The sequence below is a fragment of the Podarcis erhardii genome, assembly GCF_964252035.2.
Source record: "Podarcis erhardii genome assembly, chromosome: 12".
Lineage (NCBI taxonomy): Eukaryota > Metazoa > Chordata > Lepidosauria > Squamata > Lacertidae > Podarcis > Podarcis erhardii.
In genome coordinates, this window is record NC_138513.1 from 45155183 (window position 1) to 45174290 (window position 19108).

General features: G+C 42.4%; 1 protein-coding gene across 1 annotated transcript in view; it reads left to right on the forward strand.

Annotated features, from left to right (window-relative positions):
* Nucleotides 1-19108, forward strand: part of AVL9 (AVL9 cell migration associated) — a 35256-nt gene that overhangs the window by 4586 nt on the left and 11562 nt on the right. Inside the window, exons 2-8 of the mRNA XM_081834794.1 lie at nt 3670-3790; nt 5797-5882; nt 10088-10159; nt 11892-11981; nt 14726-14792; nt 15330-15370; nt 17126-17164. Of these exons, the coding sequence (XP_081690920.1) occupies nt 3670-3790; nt 5797-5882; nt 10088-10159; nt 11892-11981; nt 14726-14792; nt 15330-15370; nt 17126-17164 (516 nt within the window). The remainder of the gene's footprint in view (nt 1-3669; nt 3791-5796; nt 5883-10087; nt 10160-11891; nt 11982-14725; nt 14793-15329; nt 15371-17125; nt 17165-19108) is intronic.

Consider the following 19108-nt stretch of genomic DNA (forward strand, 5'->3'; position numbering starts at 1 on the left):
GATCAGCTCATCAAGACCAAAACAAGGCAGTGATCTATAAGAGAGCATATATATCCTGTTTGGCAAGCTGACTGTCCCTTAGTGCTGGTATTGCTTGAATAGTGATGGGCTCTTGTTCCTTTGACTGATGGATGGAGCCAGAGAGTCCTTTCCCCCCCCCATGTATCTGCACTCCCAGGATAACAGACAGCTGCAGTTAAGTGGTCTTTCAGGCATGAAAGAGAAGAAAAGCGATCTTTCTGCTAGTGTTCCTTCTGTGCTGATGGATGGAGCAAGTTGGTGTCTTTCTTGCCTTTATGCTATTCCTGAGAGGCATTGGGTAGGTGAGCTTCCCGTGGCCCCAGCGCCCCTAGCTGATGGCAGAAGTTAGAGTGCACTTCCTTTCTTCAGTCCTGTTCCAATACTTTTTCTAGGAAGGCAGTTGAGCTTCTCTCAGAAACTGACAACAGTACCTGACGGTTTGGCATGATAAGTCACATGATGGTTGCCTTTCAGAGGGACCATTTGTTACTGATTAAATTATACTGCCCTTTCCCATCCAATACATAGGTTATTACCTTTTTGATAGCTTTCCCTTCCTGAGTCCTGGATAGCTCAGTTGGTTAGAGTGTGGTGCTGATGATGCCAAGGTTGCAGGTTCAAACCTTGTATGGGGCAGCTGCATATTATTGCATTGCAGGGAGTTGGACTAGATGATCCACAGGGTCCCTTGCAGATCTACAATTCTATGATTCCAAAGAACTGTATGCTATCAGTGGTGCTTTATGTTTATATTTCCCAAATAGCAGCCCTTCTGCCTCAGGACAAACAATTCTTTGAAACTGAAAGGAATATCAAATGCTGTTTGTTATAAGGTACACACTGTTTTTCAAAAAGCGAGAAATCCCACAGGGTATATCTTGGGTGTGTCTAAAGTAGCCTTTTAACTCACAGGTAATTGAACTATCATTAGCTGTCTTGCTTCCTCACACTTATAAGACCAATTATATTTCTTCCCTGTAACTGGTTTGTGGCAACTATTTTCCCAGATGTGGTAGGAACTTGGAGGTTGGGTTACTATAATATGTTTGCCATAATTCTTAACACACATTGTTTAATGTTTTCCCTTTTCTTTTCTGCTCAATCACACAGTTTCCCTAAAGATGTAAAGGTTACCTGTTTTATAAGCAATTCTGGACAACATTCCTTGAGAACAAAAATATACAATATATTGTTTGTCAAAGCTCCAGTTTGAACTCAAGTTCAGCTACAAGCTTGATTCTGCTATTGGTTGAGCCCCTTTTTGGCCTGTGGGTGCCTTGTCATTTGTGATAATTAGCCCTAGCTAGAGCTAGCATTGCATAAGGCACCAAATTCATTATAAGAAGGAGGATAAATTGAAACTGTCCTGCAGAGCTGATGAGCAGAGTTTATGAAATTATAATCTTTCTTCCTCATCATTTCAAATATAAGCATAATGTGTAAATAAGCCATAATAGACCTCACTTTAAAAAAAATATAAAGGACTCCTGACAGTTAAGTCCAGTCGCAGACGACTCTGGGGTTGCGGTGCTCATCTCGCTTTACAGGCTGAGGGAGCCAGCATTTGTCCGCAGACAGTTTTTCTGGGTCATGTGACCAGCATGACTAAGCCGCTTCTGGCACAACAGAACACCGAAACCAGAGCAGCGCATGGAAATGCCGTTTACCTTCCTGCCGGAGCAGTACCTATTTATCTACTTGCACTTTGACGTGCTTTCGAACTGCTAGGTTGGCAGGACCTGGGACCAAGCAACAGGAGCTCACCCCGTCGCAGGGATTCAAACCACCGATCTTCTGATCAGCAAGCCCAAGAGGCTCAGTTGTTTAGACCACAGCGCCACCCGCATCCCACTAGACTTCACTTAACTTGTTATAAATCTCATCTTTTTTCTGGGCGAGGGGGGAGAGTACACAAGGTGGCTTATGTAATTCCAAAATAAAACAAACTGATAAGTAAACATAAGAAACCTTTTTAAACAGCAGCAGAAGTATTAACATGTTTCTCTCCTGTGTACCCATTTGTACAAAGAAAAACCTCAAAAGTTAAGCAAAAAAACTGGGCATGCTCACAACAAACTGTGCCTTCAGTTTTTATCAATCCTGACAAGACAGAAAAATGGTCATATAATTAGGCTTCAGTCATTTCTGGGGCATTCTTGAGTTCTGTATTCCGGGGGTTACTGTCCCTGCTATGAATTAGAAATTTGTTCCTGACACAACATGGAATAAAGTTCTTACCCGCTGACTGGCAAATTGCTCCAATTAGAGTGAAGTGTCATAATTTCTGCTCCAATGCCTACCTTGTGACACTGATGTTTCCCATTCGGATAACTGCCTTTTGTGAATATGCCATAAGGAAGAAAGAGGTCATCTGCTTTTGAAATTGGATTAGGGAGATCTGTGGTAGAATCTTATATTAGCTGAATTTGCATTCCTTGATGAGCTTTTTGTATTGAAGCTATTATCACTGAATGTTGATTCTGCAGAGAACTAGGGCTTTTCACCTTGAATCCATTTATTTTCCCAAATTATATTTCCTGAAAACAGGGCTGTTCTATACTTGCATTACTCTGTGGTTTAAAAAATAAAATACAGTTCTTAATTGTGTTATCTTAGTCAATAAAAAAGTTACTTTTTGTGTACTGAGGTACATTTTTAAAAGAATGACAAAGCTATATCTTTATGAAATTTTAGGTGGAATTTAGAGGCAACAAACAGGGTAGGATTTTGGGAAGAGCATAGTCAGCCTACATCTTGTGGACCTTCTTACACTAGCGGGGTCTGATGAACAAACAAGAGTTTTTTGCACGCAGAGTCTAACTCATTAATTTGTGTCATGTTATTTTGTGTGTGTAAGAGCCTGACAGAACTTGGACTTTGACCACACCTTAACATGGCAATAATTCCCTAAATTGGTCTTGCTTAAAAATATTAACTACTTCACCACCTTTTGGAGGATTTTGCTTTTTTAAAGTGGAGGGGAAGGAGATGGTCTGTATTTCAACCCCACTTCTGCTCTTAGGAATTAAAATGCACAATCCAAAATGTTCCATTAGTGAGTACGAAGGGCAACACCATGGGAGGAATGCCCCTTGCTATTTTGAGAAATAAACTGAATTTGCACAATATTGGCCATTTAACATATGCTGTAATGTGTCTTAATGAATTTGATCTCTTCAGTAATACCGCTGTTTTGTTTTGTTATCACTGAATTTCATTCTGCGCATTTTATAGGTGTTCCTATGTTCTAGCTTTCAACAAGTTTGAGGTTGTTGTGAGCGCTGCATTAGCTGACAGTCTCTTGAGAGGGATATGTACAATAAGCAAAGGTTTATGGAGGATTGTCAGCTGGTTTGTTTTACATATTGATGCAAAGCACATTCATATTTACAATTTTCCTTAGAGAAGGGATGCCCAATGTGGTGGTATCCATTATCCCCCATCATCCCTAATGTCTTACACTTTCACGCTTGTTTGTTTTTCACGTTGACTGGGTTGATGGGAACAATTATTTGTTTTAGGGAAAAGAAGCACAAAGGGATTACTTACCCATTGTTCACTTAGATCAGGTTACTGGCTGCTGGGTTTGGTGGGTCAGTCTTCTGTTCCCATGTAGCAATTCACTGAACATATTATGCCTGTTTGCAGGTTGAGTTCTCTTACCCTCCCCTAATCCCAGGAGAAGGCCACGACAATCACAGTTTGCCAGAGGAATGGAAATACTTGCCTTTCCTAGCATTGCCAGATGGGGCTCACAACTATCAAGAAGGTAAGGAGTTATTTGGGATGTTTCTGCCCAATCTTGTGTTATGTGAACAAGCACAGAACTGGGCACTGTCTGAAGAATTCAGCACCCTGAAAATCTCAGCATTTTTTTTTATTTTATAGAAACCAGGTTTCTAGCCCCTGTGGCTTCAAAGGTAAGGCGCAAAATATTCCACCGAGAAGAAATTAGGCAAGGCGACAGACATACGCAAATTTGGTACATAGACTAGTGGGCACACACTAAGTAGTTAATGTTTACCTGCTTCTAACTGCACCAAGTGAAACATTCCTAGATGTCGCAGCCCCAAATGCAAAGGCAAAACACAGCTGCAGGCCAATCTGTTCCTATGGCAACGAGGCATTAGTGCATAGTTTTGGTAAAAGCAAAAGTAATGGTTACAAAGCTATCATAGCAACAAAGCAATCAGACCTGTTCACTTGAAAGGTTTCTCCTGGGTATCTCTGCTCTCTGGCTGTAAAGTGTAAGGCAGCTGTTCTTAGAGCAAGTGCTTTCTTCTTGTAAGGCTGCCATTCAAGCTTGATGTTCTTTGCCGATTAATACTGACAATTTAAAACAAAAAATCCAGTTGATCACAAGAAGCTTAATTTTATATCTGTAGAACCTTGGTCAGCAGCCTTTTTCTTCATTTGAAGTGGGAGTGAGAGATGGTGGACAGGAGCCCCTGTCCTGGCCAGCTCTTAAAGTAGCTGACAAGCAAGTTATTAGCAAACTTTTCTCTATACCTTTTTTGCCTCGGATTTGGCAGGAAGTATGCTTTAAGGTGCCAGATTTGGCTTATCCTGATGCACTTCTGACAATAAAGGCTCTAACCCTGATTAGCTAAGTTTGCGGAAGGTGGGGTTTGGAATGTTCACTTAAACAGGAAACTTAAATTGGTTGCTGTCCATCTTCTGTGAGGAAAGCAAATGTCAGTCTGGCTGGGATTAAAACCTGACATATGGGTGTGGTAGATTGGGTAATCCTGGGAGGGAGTGAAGGCAAAGTGACTGAAAGAAGGGTGCATGGGTCCAAGCGGTTTTCTGTTTGCCCTGGTGCTTTCCCCAGGAAAACCTCTTTACTGCTGAATCGGAGCACACATAAGTCTGCGAAAACTCTATTGACATTTGCTGCGATTCAGTGCTGAAGAGCAGGTTTTCCTGGGGGAAAGTGGAAGTGTGGATGAGCCCTGAGAAAGAGAAACCCTGGGGAGAAGATTAGAGGCAGTGTAGAATGACAAGAAGCAGCTGATGAGGCTCTCCTATGGGACAGGGCTGGAGAGATTGGCTGGTCAACAAACAAAGTGATTAAAGAAAGTTCAGTAAAGTAAGCAGCATAATGAAAAGCTGGAAGCCAAGCAAACCACGGGTGGTGGAGGTGTGAAGTTGAGGAATGGCCAAAAAAGGTAGGCCTCAGGCAAAACTTCAGTTAGGGCCTAGAAACCGGAGTAGTTCTCCTTACCAGCCAGAAGGAAATAAGCCAAGAAAGGAGAGAGACAAAGAGACTCATTGACAGAATTGGGATCACAGGCTGGTTGTGGTTTTTGCTGTCATTGCAGCATTGTGACCCGGTGATTTTGAGAGGGTGTCAAGAGTCAAGGAACGGTGGCGGTGCCAAGTTTCACCTGCGGATTTCAACTAACCAGCCAGTTCTTGGGCAGCAGGTTTATAGTTCCCTGGAATGGGATAGGGAGCAGCAGCTGTAAGATATCGCTGCTGACTGAGGTGCACTCCTGGCTGTTACAAAAAGATCCATTGATGGATGAGCAAAATTAATTTCCCCCAGGGCAGTAAAATAGCTTGAGCAGGCTCTGCATGGTAATATAAAATACTCATGTAGACCCATGTTCTACCCATTATTCCACACCATAATGTTTTAGTTTTTTCTGGACATGTTAGGCTAGCTACCAAATTGGCTCTCAGGGTGATACTGAGCAGGATAACACTGTAGAAACTTCATACCTCTATGTGATACCTTTAGTGAATGCTAAGTCCATTTCATTCCTCTTTCAGACACTGTGTTTTTTCACTTGCCACCAAGAAGCGGAGATCGAAGTACAGTGTATGGCGTCTCATGCTACAGGCAGATTGAAGCTAAGGTAATTATATTGCAAGTGTGTGAACATTAAAAGAAAAAAAGGTCTTGTGCAGGAACTTAGGTAGCTTCTCCAGTTTGGCATCCTCCAAATTTGACCATTTGTACAAAGTACTGGTGCAGATATTGGTATAATGTGAACATTAAGTCTTTAAGGCCCTTGATGCAGGGTAATATTTTTCCTGAATCTTTTTACGACAGAGCCTCTGTCATATGTTTGAGATTTTTTTCAGTTCTTGTGAATTGTTGGACTTAGCATTTGGCAATTGTCGAGGAACTTTTCATAGTGGCCTTTGTTTCAAACAAAATATAGTTAATATAAGCCACAGTTTGTTTGAGTGAAATGATAAACCATGGTTAAGCAAAATGAAAGACTCTGAATTCCTTCCTGTCACATGGGAGAAGAAGGGGGAGGAATGCATGAGCCTAAGGCTCTCCTGAGCCATGGTTTAGCATGATGTGCAAATATGAACATGGAAACATTAGCTAGGAATCCAGCTGCAGATTTTCTGGCCTGTATTGATACCACAAATGCAATTGCAGGAGTAATGTTCATTGTTTACACGGTGACTTCTCTTGATATCAAATGTTACGTGGGTAGTGATGTGGGGTGAAAATATTCTCCAGAGAATATTCTCGAGAATGAGAATTTTCTTTGCTAGAAAATTCTCCAGAGAATATTCTCCACAAACTGTAAATTCTAATGTAAGAACCAGTTTTACAACCCACATTTAAAAAATCTAGTAAATAATAAGTCAAGCTGTGATATTGCCAGTGTAAGTAATGAATAATTTTTTTGATCCAGTTACATTACTGGGCATTGTGTCATTCACCATTGGCAGTTCTGAAATGCGAGCTACAGAAAACATTTATTTATTTATTTAGTTAGTTAGTTAGTTAGTTAGTTAGTTTTTAAAGTGCTATTCATTTAATTTGATGAACATTTGAATTCATGGGGGGCCACTAGGGGCGCATCGGAAGATGGCTGACAATAACATCTCTCCGACCCACACGAGGTAATTAAGAGGCTGTGATGGGAGTAAACAGTCTCCCGGCCCCCCCAAGCGTATGGGGGGAACTGCCCTTGCCTGCTGTGCCCTATACCACCCCCGAACTTGAGGGGGTGGGGGCACTAGGCAGAAAGCCCTTGTGCAGATTTCGGCGCTCCTGGACGCTGTCTCTGATTCGTGCCTCTAGCTGCAGCAACTTCAAAAGAAACAATTAGGAGGAAGCTAATGCACATATTTCAAGGAAGAATGGGGAGTAAAGACTGCTAACTGAAGAGATCTCTGATAAACAAGATGGGTTGGAGAATAAATCATGAGAAGACACACCAAGGCTCGGTATGTTCGGCAACGGGACTGGATGGGGGGGGGACTTTCCTTTCTTTTCTCTATGTGATTAACCAAGAACCCCCCCCCACAAGTCACAAGTCAGAAATGCCGTTTAAATGACTTAAGCTGAGGATTTAAGACTGTGTGGAGATACCGTAATTCTCTAACCAAAGCATGTTTTAAGGAGATCGTGGAAAGCATAAGAGCTTTGGGATGACGCAGCAAAAAATAGCGTCGCCATTTTGGCAAGTTCTGTCGAAAGATTTATGTCTGGGAGGAGGAATAGATCTGTTTTCATATTGTGGGTGAGCCTCCTCAGAGGGACTAAAGAAGGCGACAGATTTGCGAGACTAATGATGGAAAGAGTGCTTTTATTTATGAAAGTGATGATATATGGAAACCATCTCGACATGATTGGACGAACGGAAAAATTCACACAGGATTATAACTGGTGTTTACCTGCTTAAGGAGATTATCAGAAGAGATCATAAAGAAAAAAGAAAAATATACGAACAAGATGAGATGTGGGAACAGCAAGATAGGACTGGATAGAATTATGAACATTATTTGGACAGATTTGTGGATATTAATGTAGCAGCAAGAAGATGATTGGAATCCCCTTCGGAACTTGAAATATCGGTCCCCCCAACAAAAAAATTAAAATTCGGCTTTGTAATTCGGAATTTATGTGATGTGATTTGATTTGATTGGTCGGTTAATAAAAAATATTTAATTAAAAAAAAGAACATTTGAATTCATATGTATTTCAACTATATGTAATAGCCCTTTTTTCTATTTTGATGTGACCTTATTCCTAGCAATTCTATATCCTTGGCCATATAGTGTGCTTTTTTTTTTACAGAAAGTGGCCTTAATGCTTTATACACTTAAAATACCTAAGCCTAGCAAAGAATGTGAATTCACTGCATTGCCCCATTGAATAAAAGTATCTGTACAGTTTCTGGTTGCCATCTGAGCAAGTTTACCCATGAATAAATTTACAGTGCATTAAAATTATATCTTTTTCAGTGCATCAAAATGAATATTCTCCTATTTTAAATGAAAATTCTCTAATACTCTCATTAACTGAGAGCAGTCTCGAGAATATTCTCCAAAAGATTATTCTCGAGAATTTAACATCACTATACGTTGGAACATATTTTTTTACTTTCTGTCCAGTTTAGTATACATTTAGCTATCAAATAGCACTTAATCTGCAACAAAATATCCAATAGCCTGGGATTCATAATCATATGTGTTTTAACCTCTTGTTCCATTATAGGATGACTAACTCCTCTATTTACATAAACCCAGAGAAGCTGATAGAGATTATTTTGTTGATTCATGTTTAAATTAGCAGTTGGGTGAAGCAGGTGGAAGTTGGCCGTGAGCATTAACTATTAATTTTCCAGGGGTTTTATGTTTAAAAATAGAGTCGTAAATATATGTCTTCCTTTTGTTGGAGAAACTGATTTGATCTTAACCTAAGAGATGTAACTCGGGTGGTATGACTATGAAGGTTTTGATATGTTTGGTAAAGGCAGACCATTTTTCCTTTCTATGAAATGATAGTTTTAAAATCATGAGTTCCTAAATTATTCATTTAGATTCTAATATTGTTGCCCTGTCATACTCCAGCAGCGTTTATAGTCTGTTAAACCTCTGCAGCAATTTCATAACTCTAACTGGATATCACAGGATATTACAATAAAAGATTTATAGCAATGGAACTTCTTTTTTATTTCACTGTGACTGTTATAATTTTACTGGTCTTGTCTTCACTTACTACTATTTCTGCATTTAAAAAACAGATCTTACATTATATACCTGTCCATCTACACTCCCTTGGTTTTTTGTGTGCAGTTTGGGTGAATTATATGGTGGTGCTATGTAATTTTGGCTAAGAAAGCAACTGACTTTGTGACTCAGTTCACAGATGATGCAAAACCATGGTTTAGCGTTACAAGGATGACCCTGTGTGAGTGTTAGGTTCACAGTCCCATGCATGCTTTCCTGAAAGTAAGCTCCACTGACCTCGACTGCGTAGATCTATGCATAGGATTGTTTGCCCTGTAAGGATAGTACAGTGGTGCCTCGCAAGACGAAATTAATCCATTCTGTGAGGCTCTTCGTATAGCGGTTTTTTCATCTTGCGAAGCAAGCCCATCGACAGCTTAGCGGATTAGCACTATTAGCAGTTTAGCGGCTTTTAGCGGATCAGCTGATAAGCGGCTTATCAGCGGATCAGCTGATAAGCGGCTTAGGGCTTAGGAAAGGGGGGGGAGGGGAAAAACCCCGCAGGAACTCGCAAGACATTTTCGTCTTGCAAAGCAAGCCCATAGGGAAATTCGTTTTGCGAAGCGCCTCCAAAACGGAAAACCGTTTCGTCTAGCGGGTTTTCCGTCTTGCGAGGCATTCGTCTTGCGGGGCACCACTGTATCTGCTTCAACATACCTCTTACACAGGAAAAGTGCCTGATTTTTCAGAACTAACGCATGTCTTCACATGTAAACTTGTGGAAGCTTCATAAATACATTCAAGTTGATATGATTACTGGGGGTGCCAAAAACGTAAACAATGTATAGAAAAGGGATGGATCTCCTCTTCTATTATTGTATTCAAAGCAAATCTTTTCACTTGGCTTTCCTTATTGACCCCTTCTTCTCTCCCTTCTTTTTACCTCCCTTCTCCTTTCTCCATAATGTGCCCAGTGCTTTATTAGACAACATGCCTACAGGCAGAGACTGTCCTATTTTTTATTTTGTAGAGTGCTCAGTTGTTTTTATGAATGCTGCGGCTAAATGAGTATTTGTTCCTTAAAGGCGGATGTGTAAAAATGCAGTAAAAGCTTGTTCTCTCTTACTCTTTTTCAAAGGCCTTGAAAGTACGGCAAGCAGATATTACCCGAGAAACAGTACAGAAAAGTGTCTGTGTTCTAAGTCAGCTGGTAAGAGATAGTTACATGCCTTAAAAATAGTGTGTTTGGGGATCTTTCTTTCATGTTAGGCACACTCCTGTTGAAATCCAAGACAAAAGCATTCTTTCAAAATTGTAATCTAGTAAACAGAAAAAATGCCATTTGCAAGCTCTTAAAATGACAGCATTTCTAATTTAATACATCCCAGAGCATTTCCCCCCTTTAGCTTTGTACGAAAGTGAAATAGGACACACAACACTTCTGGTCACACTTTTTATCATCGTTCAGATCTGTGAGATCCATCACTGTACAGTTGAAGAACTGAATCTGGAGCAGGGTTTGCCCAGCTCCCAACCCAAGATCCAGAAATCTAGCTATTAGGCCACATTAACTCTCCCCCAGCATGCCTTTTCAAGTCACAACTCATGTAACAACTACCTGATGTGAAATACTTTTTGGGTGGCGCTGTGGGTTAAACCACAGAGCCTAGGACTTGCCGATCAGAAGGTCGGCGGTTCGAATCCCCGCGACAGGATTAGCTCCCGTTGCTCGGTCCCTGCTTCTGCCAACCTAGCAGATCAAAAGCACATCGAAGCACAAGTAGATAAATAGGTACCACTCCGGCGGGAAGGTAAACAGCGTTTCCGTGCGCTGCTCTGGTTCGCCAGAAGCAGCTTAGTCATGCTGGCCCCATGACCCGGGAGCTGTCTGTGGACAAACGCCGGCTCCCTCGGCCAATATAGCGAGATGAGCGCCGCAACCCCAGAGTCGGTCACGACTGGACCAAATGGTCAGGGGTCCCTTTACCTTTACCTTTACATGATACTCAGAGTTAGATTCTGGAGTTGAATTGCATAAGGAGAGAGAGAGAGAGAGAGAGAGATTCTTCATGGAGAAGTTGACTTGCACAAGCAAAGCTTATTTATGTTTCTTTATGTATTGCATTTTTATCCAATCCTTACTCAAGGTGCTCAAGGTACTGTGTGTGGTTCTTCCTGCCCTGTTTTACCACAACAGCCCTATGAGGCAGGTTAGACAGAGGGTTAGTGACGGGCCCAGACTCACTCGGTGAACTTCATGGCTGACTTGAACATTGGATTTGAACCCGAGTTTGGTCTAAACCACAGAGCCTAGGGCTTGCCGATCAGAAGGTTGGCGGTTCAAATCCCTGCGACAGGGTGAGCTCCCGTTGCTCGGTCCCGGCTCCTGCCAACCTAGCAGTTCGAAAGCACGTCAAAGTGCAAGTAAATAAATAGGTACCACTCCAGCGGGAAGGTAAATGGCGTTTCCATGCACTGCTCTGGTTCACCAGAAGCAGCTTAGTCATGCTGGCCACATGACCCGGAAAAACTGTCTGTGGACAAACGCCGGCTCCCTTGGCCAGTAAAGTGAGATGAGCACCACAACCCCAGAGTCATCTGCAACTGGACTCAATGTTCAGGGGTCCCTTTACCTTCCCTGGTCTAACACTGTAACTCTATACCAGCTCTCAAATGGAGCAAGGCAGCCCAAGTTTGCCTGTATTTTACCACACTACTCTGATCAGATAGGAACACTATCATATTAATAAACTGTTGCTTATTTTGACAGCAGGATGACTGACATAGTCAATCGTTATAAATAAACTGTTACCTAATGTATGTGTAATTTGTCATCAATTTGAGATCAATATGTGCAATTTGCTTTGAAGGGAAGCTGTTTTTGTCCTTGACTATGTGCCTGCCTTTCTTGATGTAACATGATGATGTGTTTTCCTTTCAAGCCTCTGTATGGGCTGCTCCAGGCTAAGCTGCAGCTAATTACACATGCCTACTTTGAAGAAAAAGACTTCTCTCAAATTTCAATACTTAAGGTAAGTTTTCGGTCTAGAAATGCAAACTCTTGGGTGATACTGATCTGTGAACCATAGAGGGCCTTCATTATTATCCATTTGATTCCTAAACTTTAACGTCACCCTTCCTTCATTTCTACCTGCATAGCTTTCCTTTCCCTTGAAGCAAATGGGGAAGCCCATGTAGACTGAGAGATAGGTGAACTCATTGGAGTCCACAGCCAGGATAGAATCATAGAATCATAGAGTTGGAAGAGACCACAAGGGCCATCGAGTCCAACCCCCTGCCAAGCAGGAAACACCATCAGAGCACTCCTGACATATGCTTGTCAAGCCTCTGCTGAAAGACCTCCAAAGAAGGAGACTCCACCACACTCCTTGGCAGCAAATTCCACTGTTGAACAGCTCTTACTGTCAGGAAGTTCTTCCTAATGTTTAGGTGGAATCTTCTTTCTTGTAGTTTGGAACCATTGCTCCGTGTCCGCTTCTCTGGAGCAGCAGAAAACAACCTTTCTCCCTCCTCCTTGTGACATCCTTTAATATATTTGAACATGGCTATCATATCACCCCTTAACCTCCTCTTCTCCAGGCTAAACATGCCCAGCTCCCTTAGCTGTTCCTCATAAGGCATCGTTTCCAGGCCTTTGACCATTTTGGTTGCCCTCCTCTGGACACGTTCCAGTTTGTCAGTGTCCTTCTTGAACTGTGGTGCCCAGAACTGGACACAGTACTCCAGGTGAGGTCTGACCAGAGCAGAATACAGTGGCACTATTACTTCCCTTGATCTAGATGCTATACTCCTATTGATGCAGCCCAGAATTGCATTGGCCTTTTTAGCTGCCGCGTCACACTGTTGGCTCATGTCAAGTTTGTGGTCAACCAAGACTCCTAGATCCTTTTCACATGTACTGCTCTCAAGCCAGGTGTCACCCATCTTGTATTTGTGCCTCTCATTTTTTTTGCCCAAGTGCAATACTTTACATTTCTCCCTGTTAAAATTCATCTTGTTTGTTTTGGCCCAGTTCTCTAATCTCTCAAGGTCGTTTTGATGACACCCAGTTTGGTGTCATCTGCAAATTTGATCAGGATGCCCTTGAGTCCCTCATCCAAGTCGTTGATAAAGATGTTGAATAAGACCGGGCCCAAGACAGAACCCTGTGGCACCCCACCATTGATAGAAAAGAAGACCCTTAGCTTACATTATTTGCATTCAGGAGGTTTCTTTTTCTTGATTTTCTTGTTTTAATTTTTTGCAAATTACTCACTTTGAGGGGTGGGTGGGTGCACACGCGTTTAAATCAAGGGGTATATACTTTTTATGAAATAAAGAAAATAGACCAGGGGATGTGAGTGTCGTGCTTTCCAGATGGTGATCAACTTAATTCCCATAATCCCCGGACACGGACCATACCAGCTGGATGGACGTTGGAGTCCAACAGTATCTCAAGTGGACTATGTGAGCTACCACTGGTTAAGACCCGGGGGTAGTCACCCTTGTGGTAGAGGTTTTCTTGCTATCACCCTGAGCTCCACCTGCTGCAAAAAAGGCACACACTTAGAATCAAAGAATTCTGACCCTGAGGTTTGTTTGCTTTTGAGGCCCAGAACCTCACAGTCCTTCTCCGCCAAAGTCCATTCCTGGTTACTCCAGCTTTCTTCATTTCAGCAAAGAGCCATTTTTGTTGCTACCTTTGCTTAATAGTTGTGAGTCAGAAATGCTTGTCGCAATAATAAAATTAGGAAATGCGTAACTAAAATTTAATTACGGATGATTGGCAGATAAGCTGAAGGAACTCCATAATATATAATTTGTGATAAATCTTTGATATGGTATTATATGTATATTGTATTGAAAATTAATAAAAACTTTCATTAAAAAAATGCTTGTTGATCTATTGAAAATTACCCAGGGATCTATTAGGTAGGACCCAGTCTACTTTCTGCCCATCCCTGGTGTAGCCAATACTGAGCTAGGTAAACGAGTGGGTCTGCTCAGTTTAAGACAGTGCCCTATATTCCAAGATCAGCCTTTCTCGACCTTGGGTCCCCAGATATTGTTGGACTACAACTCCTATCATTCTTAGCCAGCATGGCCAGTGGTCAGGGTGTAGTTCAAGAACATCTGGGGATCCATAGTTGAGAAAGGCTGTCCTAGAATGAGCCCAGGGGAGCTATGTGTTGTTTTTCTCAACCAGTGCTTTTCCCCATTGCAAATGAGAGGATTTTCAAATGCCATTGGTGGTGTAGCACATTAAAGAAGAAGAAGAAGAGAAGATTTTGGATTTGATATCCCGCCTTTCACTCCCCTTCAGGAGTCTCAAAGCAGCTAACATTCTCCTTTCCCTTCCTCCCCCACAACAAACACTCTGTGAGGTGAGTGGGGCTGAGAGACTTCAAAGAAGTGTGGCTGGCCCAAGGTCACCCAGCAGCTGCATGTGGAGGAGCGGGGAAGCGAACCTGGTTCACCAGATTACAAGACTACCGCTCTTAACCACTACACCACACTGGCTCTAAAAAGGGTCACAGTGGGTTTACAGCCACTCTGGGTTCTACCAAAGGATCTCTTTGGATCCCAGCTGAAGCCTCTTTGAGTCCATTGGATCGATGTCTATGCATTTAGCGACTCATTGAAAAAAAAATGCCAAGATTCTTCTTCATAGCATGGTATTTTGGCAGATCCATGCTGTATGAAGCCTTTTCATTTATTTTCTAGTAGATGCCTTTAGAAAGTGTTTTTAATGCTTTCAAAATTTATGGCTTTGCAGGAACTTTATGAGCATATGAATAGCTCGCTGGGAGGAGGCCCCCTGGAAGGATCACAAGTTTATCTTGGTAAGCAATATTTACTAAATAACACAACTGTTCATTTCATTTCCTAAAGTACTTTGTTGGTTCTAAAGTCTAAGGCCAAGTCTGCGCACCCCTAAATAATGTACTAATTATTGTGATTACTTTTCCCATCAGTCACGGGGCTAGATAAACCTGTCACTTTTTTCCTTTTACATAGAATGCTTGTCATTTTCGCTGCTGTGTGAGGAGAGCTGTTCAGATGCTTTTTCAAAACCATGTTTATTCAAAAGTAATGAGTGGATTATTAAAGGCCTATTAATAGGAGAAGGGCCAGGTAATGTTCCTTCCTCCTGGCTTTAATAGGAGAAGGCAGTCAACTATTATTGGTAGTTAAAATCCAATTTGCATTTGTGATCAATGAACCATGTAAGCTCCCACAGATTCTTTGCCCCTAAGTGCTGGGAAAATAGTACAAAATCTTTTAATCCTGCTGCCAGCAGGTTTCTCCAGATTTATAAGCAGGAAATGTTGGTGGTTCTTACTAAGGTGTGCTAATTGTTTTGCTGTCCCTACTTTTAGGTCTGTCTCCACGAGATCTTGTCCTTCAGTTTAGACACAAGGTATGTTTCTTCCTGATGTGAATTCTGAAGGAGGTACATCTACTTCTGCCTTTGCTTTGCTTTTGACAAACAGTGAAGATGCATCTGCTCCAGCAAGGTTTATTAGGGGATTCATTCTCAAATGTATTAAGACCGCTCAGTTTGTAAAGGTTACTGTTCTGTGGTTGATAGTTGGCTTAGTTCGTTTGGGCTGAATGTGATACTTAATAGTGAAGGGTTGTAGCTCATTGGTAGAAGATCTGCTTTGCCTACAGAAGGTCCCAGGTCTCCTCCCTAAAAACATGGAAAGCTGCTGCCACTAAGTGCAGCATAGTGGTTAAGAGCGGTAGACTCGTAATCTGGTGAACTGGGTTTGCGTCTCTGCTCCTCCACATGCAGCTGCTGGGTGACCTTGGGCCAGTCACACTTCTCTGAAGTCTCTCAGCCTCACTCACCTCACAGAGTGTTTGTTGTGGCAGAGGAAGGGAAAGGAGAATGTTAGCCGCTTTGAGACGCCTTCGGGTAGTGATAAAGCGGGATATCAAATCCAAAGCTCTTCTCTTCTATTTACAACACTGATCTAGATGGACAAAAGATCTGGCCTTGTGTGAGGCAGCTTCCTTTCAAGGCAGATCTTGTACTGATGTAGACGGCCTTCAGGTAACATGGCCCCAAACCATTTGAGACTTTAAATATCAAAACCAGCACTTTAAACATGGCCGGAATTGGTGTCACGTGCTCTGATCACCTTGCACCCGCTAGCAATCAAACTCAACAGCTGACATTTCCAAATCATATTCAAAGGCAGCCTCATGTACAGTGTATCTACCTTGGATGTGACCACCACATGGATTACTGAAACAAGGTCCAGTCCCTCTAGATAGGGTCAAAGATGGCGTCCCGGTTTCCCCTGGAAAAAAAGGCACATGTGCTTCCAAAAATAGTGCTGAGCCCAAGAGAAACCACAAACTTAGTCCTTCAGGGACGTCAAGGCCCATCAAACCGCAGTTGTACCCCTGTGTCCGGATCAGCTTGCTTCCCTAAGCATAGCACCTCTATATTATTTGGCCTGAGCTTCTGTTTATTCACCCTGATCCACCTCAGGACTGTCTCCAGACACCTATTTAGGATTTCCACAGCCTCCCTGAGATTGACAGATGGAAAAGAGAAGCAAAGCTTGGCATCATCTGCAATTTGAGCTCAAGCTTCTGGGTGATTTCTCCCAATGGTTTGACTTAGAAGATAAACAGCATGCAGGACAGAATAGAATCTTTAGGGCCTCCAGAAGCCAGAGGTATAGGCTACAAGAGAAATCCTTCAGTATCATATTCTGGGACCAAACCCCCAGAAAGGACTGAGGCCGATGTAGTACCATTCCTCCTCTTTCCAATGCAGCTGCACGGCTCAGAAAATACCGTGGTTAATGGTACTGAATGCCACTGAGAGGTCTAAGAAAATGAATCGTGTTGTGATCTTGTCTGGTTCTCATTGTAAGTCATCAACCAGGATGACCAAAGCTGTTTCTGCCCCGTATCTGGGCCTAAAACCTAGAAATGTATAATATCTCATTACTACTATGAGTTGTTTAATTGTTTGATTGATCCTTTCAGGTGCTTTGAGTATTTTAAAAGAAAAGCCAAGTTATAAAAGTAGATGAAATCATTTGTTCAGATATTTACTGTGCATTTCTGAAGTGTCAAATGGAAATGATATCATGAAATATTAATATGCATACCTATTGCTGTTGTTTAAGATTTGTGTCTCTTTGTTTTGAAGGTCTTAATACTTTTTAAGCTGATTCTCCTAGAGAAAAAGGTAAGATCTCTTCCTTCTCCCCAGGTTGGCAGAAAGAACTGAAATGGACTTGCTTAATGACGTAGTTTAATGGAATATGGATAGATGTTATCCTCTGTGGATAGATGTTATGAGCTATCCCACACATGCAGTTAGCTAGTATGGAGACGTGCCTGTTCTGTTTGCCTGCTTTTTAACGTTTCAATTCGGCAGTAGTTGCCATGGCAAAGGTAAGCAAACTTTGCTAAGTTTGTGGTGTGGCTATATGGAGACAGATATGCAGATGTACAGAGACAGCTGTATGCAAGGCAGCATAACACAAAATGGCTGCCAAGTATAAAAGAGCAGAAAAGGAAAGTACCCCAAAATGGTACAGGCATGTCTCCTTCCGCCCCACTGGGGAAAAGGCACCCACATCAGCCAACACTGTGCTCACTCCCAGAGAGAAGCTGTCTGCACTTTTCCTTTGCTCAGACCATGTCACAGCCTTGACATGTAATAAAATACGGGCAGGCTTGTAAGAGTGTGCGTTTAGTGTAGTGGAAGCCAGGCCAATGTAAATAGGAACTGCGCAGGAAGAACAAATCGTCTCTCAAGCATTGTAGATTTTTGAGAGGATATTTACCGAGATCATTTGCGGTAACCATAGGAGGTTAGGGTGCGCCTGTGGGTACCCTTGGTTTATATTCACCCAGTAGCCACCTATGTTTAAAAATGAAGGGTGGAAGGGATTAATTCATGGGTAGGCAAACTAAGGCCCGGGGGCCAGATCTGGCCCAATCACCTTCTCAATCCGGCCCACAAACGGTCCGGGAATCAGCGTGTTTTTACATGAGTAGAATGTGTGCTTTTATTTTAAATGCATCTCTGGGTTATTTGTGGGGCACAGGAATTTGTTCATTTTTTTCCCCAAAATATACTCCGCCCCACCCCACCCCCAAGGTCTGAGGGACAGTGGACCGGCTCCCTGCTGAAAAAGTTTGCTGACCCCTGAATTAAATGCTGCATGCTATTATAGCTACAGCAGCATGGGAAGATGATTATTAATCTGAACTTTTTACATGTCACAAAGCATAAAAGCAAGAGTACTCCAGAGCGTTGAGCCATACTTGCCCTTCCCGTTTTAATGCACTGGAATCTGTGGGATGTTTCCTGGAACCTATGAGGAAGCAGACCAAATGCAGAGTAGCATATTCTCTGCTTCTAGGTTCAGTCTTCAGTGGAGGTACTGAGGGTTCTTCCAGGTGTATAGCTGGAACTATCTGAGGAGATTACAAATGTTGCAGAAGAAGAGGGGGTAGGGTCATGAAACAAAAGAGCAGGCGAACCTCTTTGAAGAATAGGTCTTAACTAAGAGCAGGTCCATGCTGACTCAGACTATATACCTTGAGACCTGGCTCCAGATGCATTCAAGAACTATTAACAGCACACAGTACCCTGTTGGCTCCTAGGCTCTGGATATAGATGGAGTTGGGGCATCCTTGAATAATTTAGCTAAACTGCAACGTAGGAAAAATTGTGTCTAATGCTTTAAAAAAATGCTGCTTGTGATTCCTATTTCCAGTGCTGTAGAGTTCTGCATGCTGTTCTTTAAACATCTGTACCACTGAGCCTCTTGGGCTTGCCAATCAGGAGGTCGGCGGTTCAAATCCCCGCGATGGGGTGAGCTCCCGTTGCTTGGTCCTAGCTCCTGCCAACCTAGCAGTTCAAAAGCATGCCAAAAAGTGCAAGTAGATAAATAGGTACCGCTCCAAGTGGGAAGGTAAACGGCATTTCCGTGCGCTGCTCTGGTTTCCGTGTTCTGTTGTGCCAGAAGCGGCTTGGTCATGCTGGCCACATGACCCGGAAAACTGTCTGTGGACAAATGTCAGCTCCCTCGGCCTGTAAAGCGAGATGAGTGCCGCAACCCCAGAGTCGTCTGTGACTCAACTTAACTGTCAGGGGTCCTTTACCTTTCACCTTTTT